The sequence below is a fragment of the Triticum aestivum genome, chromosome 3D, assembly GCF_018294505.1.
Source record: "Triticum aestivum cultivar Chinese Spring chromosome 3D, IWGSC CS RefSeq v2.1, whole genome shotgun sequence".
NCBI classification, from domain to species: domain Eukaryota; kingdom Viridiplantae; phylum Streptophyta; class Magnoliopsida; order Poales; family Poaceae; genus Triticum; species Triticum aestivum.
This window is the reverse complement of record NC_057802.1, coordinates 104,388,324-104,394,634: the sequence shown is the minus strand read 5'-3', so window position 1 is coordinate 104,394,634 and position 6,311 is coordinate 104,388,324. Positions and strand designations below refer to the sequence as shown.

The 6,311-nt window shown below is 47.5% G+C and overlaps 1 protein-coding gene across 1 annotated transcript; it reads right to left on the bottom strand.

The window, feature by feature from the left end:
- Nucleotides 1–329: 329 nt before the first annotated feature.
- Nucleotides 330–2,033, bottom strand: LOC123074270 (chitinase 10). The gene is made up of 2 exons (XM_044497159.1): nt 964–2,033; nt 330–848 (listed from the first exon to the last, which is right to left on the bottom strand). Exons 1-2 carry the CDS (start codon nt 1,464–1,466, stop codon nt 482–484), a joined length of 870 nt encoding a protein of 289 aa, XP_044353094.1. The 5' UTR covers nt 1,467–2,033; the 3' UTR covers nt 330–481.
- Nucleotides 2,034–6,311: the final 4,278 nt, after the last annotated feature.

The window sequence follows — 6,311 nt, the reverse complement described above, 5'->3', positions numbered from 1 at the left end:
CGAGGTGCCACTTTGTTCGGTCACTTGTGACCCTGTATGATTTCGTTTACTTTACTTTGCACTCTTTTTGTAAGAGAAGGGCCTCAGTTTATTGCCTGGCAAGCCCCTCTCTTTTAAAAAAAGTCACTCCGCCTTGTTCGGCTTGTCCTCTACAATTTCATTATCGAATACTTCTCAAAAAAAATCTTTATCGAATACAAGAAAGCACAATTAGGTGCGAACAATGAAGTTAGACACGACGACTTTAGAATCTTGGTGTAGCTTTCAATTTGCTCAGGATATTTGTCATTCGTGCTTGCTTCAATTTCACTTGTTGATAGTATGATCAATGTTAAAGGAACCTTAATTTATTAGATTTATTACTAACAAAATACAAGTGTTTTTCTTTGTAGGCTTAACTAAACTACAAATTTAAGCAACTACGTAGCACGTGAGGCTATGGTTTTCTCCCGATCGAGAAACGTGAGGGTACTCCCTCGGGCTAGTACGGGAGCTGGTGCGCGCAGTCGAGGTTGGGCCCGACGTCGACGCCGAGGACCTGGCAGTACCGCCGGTAGAAGCCGATCCGGTTGTTGACCCGCGCGTCGTCGGCGACGTTGCACTCGAGGCCACCGTTGACGATGTTGGTGACCAGCCCGAACCCGGCCGTGCGGTTCGCGGCGGCGTCGGCCCTGCTGGGGCGGTACTCGCCGACCATCACCTGGTGGCACGACGGCTTGGTCTCCCTGGGCGTCATCCAGAACCACAACGCCGTCTGGAACGCCGTGTCCGAGCAGTTGGCCACCAGCTCCGGGTTCCGCAGCCCGTCGAACCCCAGGGCCTGCCCCGCCGGACCGTAGTTGAAATTCCTGTTCATCAGCCGGCCAGAGGTCAGAGGTCAGACTCAGAGGTCAGATGTGTGCATTCTAACGAGCCGGCGCCATGAGTGAAATTTGCAGGTAAGCTCAGGGAATTTATCAGTACCATGAGATTTGGATGGGGCCTCGGCCATGGTAGGACTTGCCGGGGTAGCACGGCCACTGCTTGTCCGTGGCGTCGCAGTAGCTGCTCTGCGGGCTGATCTCCTCCTTGTAGCACAGGCCCCACGAGTATGGGCCGTCCGGCGCGGTCGCCCACCCGCCCGTCGTCTCGTGGGAGATCTGCGCGAGGAAGGCGGCGACCTCGCGCCTGCGCGTCACGAGGTCGCCGGTGGCGCCGAACTTGGGGAACTTCCTGGTGGCGCGGATGAAGGACGCGTAGGTGTAGAACCCCTTGGCGGGGCAGACGGCGTCGTCCTTGTGCAGGAACAGGGACGAGTAGAGCTCCTCGGTGACGATCGCCCCCACCGGGCGGCACTGCCCGGCGGCGCCGTGCCGCGCCCCCGCCACGGCCGTGGCGGCCGAGAACACGGCAACGGCGATGAGGAAACGGAGGCCGCGCGCGTGAGGTGCCATTGCTGGAGTGCTTATTGGCGGCTTGCTCGACATGAGGACACGCGTGTGCGTTTTATATCCGCTCCACCGACTGCCTTACCGGTGGAGTGGCGTGAGGACATGCGGAATGCGACAATGGCGGCCGGCAGTGGTGTGGTGGGTGGGGGCGACGCATGCAGCTAGTGGCGCGGCCGTCGACCGCGCCACCATTGGTTGACTTGATCATGTCAGCGCAAGGCAAAGGATCGTGCGAGCCGGTCTGGGTCTCGCTCTCGATCACCACCGGGACGTGTACCAGAAGCAAGCGGAGCACCCATGCCGCAGCTCTTGCCTACACAGGCCATGCATGCAGGCGGGCTGAATAAAGAAAGGAGCAAGAGGAAGAGGAAGAGGAAGAGGTCGTAACGGCGACGGCACAGTGGTCAGTCTGACCAAGAAACGGCCATGGATGGGCGTCCAAGCAACAAACCTTATTACATGGGGGACGGATTGCGTCCTGTTTGTTCCGGGTTGAATTGGCAAGTGGAGCTACACAAATCCAGAAGATTCAGCTATAGATTATGAGTCGTAAGTGGAGCTGTGGTGCGTCCAAGCATTACATGCCGGAAATTGGGAAATCATTGCAGCAATTGGAAGACCATTCAGCATGCGGCCGGGTGCGCAGGGTATCTAACCAGGTCAGCAGCTTACATGGTGAGTGGAGTTCGTTGGCGCAATACGACCGGTTAGTGCTGCAATACAAGAATGCGTCTCTTCTTTTTCCGAAGGAGGTAAGCATACATGCGTGTCTATTCGAGCAAGCGTTGACCGCTATAGAGTGGAAGATATGTGCACGGCCTACAAATCACGGCCAACCTTTTTTTCTTTTTTCTTCCTTTCACTCTTCTTTTTTCTACAATAATTCATATACGTGAAGATGCTATCGATTACATCCGGCCTCTGCAGCAATATAATACTCGGGGCGGCTCTACCTTGGGCTGCTGTCCCTCAAGTATTAAGAGTTGACTTTGAATCACACATTCTTAGTTTGAGACGTCCAATAGTGATGTTGAATAGTGGCATATTAGGACAGAATGAATAAAACATTAGTAGACGGGAACTGTTAGAATTATTGGGATTTAGACCATTTGTTATATCCAATAATTTCTGGGAAAATCCCATAGGCCCATGTGGCACGTTCATACATGACAAGAAAGAAGTTAAAATATTTGCGCTAGTGGAAAATGAAACCGAATGGTCGTGAATGATGACATTCATCTCCTCATTGATGGCATCAATATTTTGGTTTCGGTTCCATTTCTTCGTTAGTGCATTGGTTTCTTCATACCGTGCATGCTAGCATATTTTTTCATGCAAGAACTTGAAACGATTTGCCTACTAATGGGAGACGAAACTGACCACTTAATACGATTTTTAGTGTTTCTGTTTCTCCTCTCCTTAATGAGAATTAGTGCGTCTATTTCAGTTTCATCTCGTTACTCATATAAGAGGTCGCTCCTCTTCCCAACGATACACAACTCTTCGCATTGTTCCAGAGCATTGCACCGCCTATCTCTTTCCCATCTCGCTTCCTGGCGTGCACCGGAGAGTGAGACAGCAGGCCTTCGAAACCTCGCCTCTTGTGATCCGGTACGGAGAGGGGCGACCAGGTTTTTGGGGAGCGTCCTTGCGCGACTGCTGGATTCTTGTTCATCGTGGCTGCGAACGGCGACATCACCGACGACGAGTTCCCCAACGTCAACGACCTCTTCAACGACATGACAATCGGGACATCTGCACCTTCTGCTACTGCATCATATGTCATCTTATCCTCACTGTTAGGGCTAGCATTTGGTTTATTGCTAGTAGCGATTGACATGGATATGATGCATTTTGCTTATGTTTTCGATTACATGACTAGTCTCAACGAAATGTTGCTAGTTTATAGTTTCACCACTATTTTGCTATTCATGTTTTATCCACTATTTTTCTGGATTAAACTAAATGGGAAAATGCCTAATTATTCAACAATCCAAAAACCTGATATGTGTAGGCAATTTTCTCCTATTGCTTTTGCTGCAACTCTCAAACCCGCACCATTTGAGGGCGTGAACTATAAGAGGTGGCGTGCGAGGGCAGTTCTTTGGCTTGCCACCATGAACTGTTTTCACGTCTCTAAAGGCAAGACAGAGGGAGAGCTGACTACTGAGCAGGAGCAAGCTTTCCAGGCTACAGACACCCTTTTCAGAGGTGTTGTCTTGAGTGTTCTTGGTGACAAGATTGTCGATCCATTCATGACCATCATGGTCGGTAAAGATATGTGGGATGCGCTCGAAGCCAAGTTTGGAGTCGCAGACGCAGGAAGTGAGTTGTATATCATGGAACCGTGCCATGACTACAAGATGACTGATGACCGCTCCGTTGTTGAGCAGGCTCATGAGATTCAGTCGCTCACTAAAGAACTTGAGCATTTCAATTGTGTGTTACCGGACAAATCCGTTGCCGGAGGCATCATTGCCAAGCTTCCACCTTCGTGGAGGAATTTTGCTACCTCTCTGAAGCATAAGAGGCAAGAATTTACTGTTGTCAATCTAATTGGCACTCTTGATGTGGAAGAGAAGGCGAGGGCAAAAGACACACGTGCTCGTTTCTATGAGGCGAATACTAGAGCCAATTTGGTACAAAAGAGAAATTTCCAAAACCACAAACCCAAGAACAGAAATAATTATGTGGGCAAAGGAAAATTTGATGGCAAGTACAAAGCCCCACAACCTGTCAACTTCAAGAAGAAGAAGGATAATTATAAGAAGAAAGGAAAGTGCCATGTATGTGGCAGTGAAGAACATTGGGCTTCATCCTGCAAGGACCGCTGGGACATGCGTCAGAATGAGAACAATAGCAAGACCGCTAATGTTGTTATTGGCGATGTTGACATGAAAGATGTCGGGTATGGTAAATTTCCTACCATTCTTTCAGTATGTCATTCTCCAGATTGGTGGATTGACATTGGTGCCAATGTACATGTGTGTTCTGACATAAACATGTTTTCTTCTTATCAGGTCGCAAGAACTACACCCGTGCTGATGGGAAATGGGACACATGCTTCTGTTCATGGTGTTGGCAAGGTCGATCTGAATTTTACTTCGAGAAAGATCGTGCGAATGAAGAACGTGCAGCATGTCCCTGCTATAAATAAAAATCTCGTCAGCGGTTCTCGTTTGTGTCGAGATGGTTATAAATTGGTATTTGAGTCCAATAAGGTTGTAGTATCTAAGTGTGGACAATTTGTTGGGAAAGGCTATGAGAGCGGAGGCTTGTTCCGCTTATCTTTGTCAGACTTTTGCACTAAAGTTATTAATAATGTTGAAGTGAAACCGAATCAAATGTTTGGCATTCACGACTTTGTCATATTAACTTTGGTGTCATGACGCGGCTAGCAAATTTGAGTTTAATCCCGAAATTTACAATTGTCAAAGGTTCTAAGTGCCAAGTTTGTGTGCAAGCAAAGCAACCTCGCAAGTCTCATACGACTGTTGAGGCGAGGAATTTGGCACCACTTGATCTCATACATTCAGATCTTTGCGAGATAAATGGCGTGTTGACAAAAGGTGGAAAAAGATATTTCATGACTCTAATCGATGACTCTACTAGATATTGCATGGTATATTTGTTGAAAACAAAAGATGAGGCTTTGCACTACTTTAAATTCTATAAAGCCGAAGCAGAGAATCAACTCGATCGAAAAATCAAAAGGCTTAGGTCGGATCGCGGTGGAGAGTATTTTTCCAACGATTTCAATTTATCTTGTGAGGAACATGGTATAATACATGAGAGGACGCCTCCCTATTCCCCCCAGTCAAACGGGGTTGCCGAACGAAAGAACCGAACTCTACTGATTTGGTTAACGCCATGTTAGATACAGCGGGACTTTCCAAGGAATGGTGGGGGGAGGCTTTGATGACTGCAAATCATGTCCTAAATAGAGTTCCCACAAAGAATAAAGAGATTACCCCGTTTGAAGAATGGGAAAGGAAAAGGCTTAAACTTTCCTACTTACGAACTTGGGGTTGTTTGGCGAAGGTCAATGTACCAATTACCAAGAAGCGTAAGCTTGGGCCAAAAACAGTTGATTGCGTTTTCCTGGGTTATGCTTTCCATAGCATTGGCTATAGATTTCTAGTGGTGAAATCTGAGGTACTTGACATGAATGTTGGTACCATCATGGAGTTGAATGATTCGACTTTCTTTGAGGATATTTTTCCTATGAAGGATATGCCTAGCTCATCTAGTTAGAGGTCAGAGACAACTCCTGGACCTACTGTTCCATTGGAACATTCCGAGAAAAAACACACAGATATTCCAGAGGAGGATGACAATGAAGCTCCTAGAAGGAGCAAGAGACAAAGGACCGCAAAGTCATTTGGTGAAGATTTCATTGTGTAGCTCGTGAATGATACTCCCACTTCTATTTCAGAAGCTTATGCATCTTCTGATGCTGACTACTGGAAAGAAGTTGTGCGTAGTGAGATGGATTCTATCATGGCTAACGGGACATGGGAGATCACTGATCGTCCTTATGGATGTAAACTTGTAGGGCGTAAGTGGGTGTTTAAGAAAAAACTTAGGCCCGATGGTACAATTGAAAAGTACAAGGCGCGGCTTGTAGCCAAGGGATATACCCAAAAAGAAGGTGAAGATTTCTTTGATACTTATGCGCCTGTGGCCAAATTGACCACCATTCGAGTACTACTCTCATTGGCCGCCTCACACAATCTTCTTGTCCATCAAATGGACGTTAAGACAGCTTTCCTAAATGGAGAGTTGGAGGAGGAAATTTACATGGAACAACCCGATGGTTTTGTAGTAGATGGTCATGAAGGAAAAGTGTGTAAATAGTTGAAATCTTTGTATGGTTTGAGA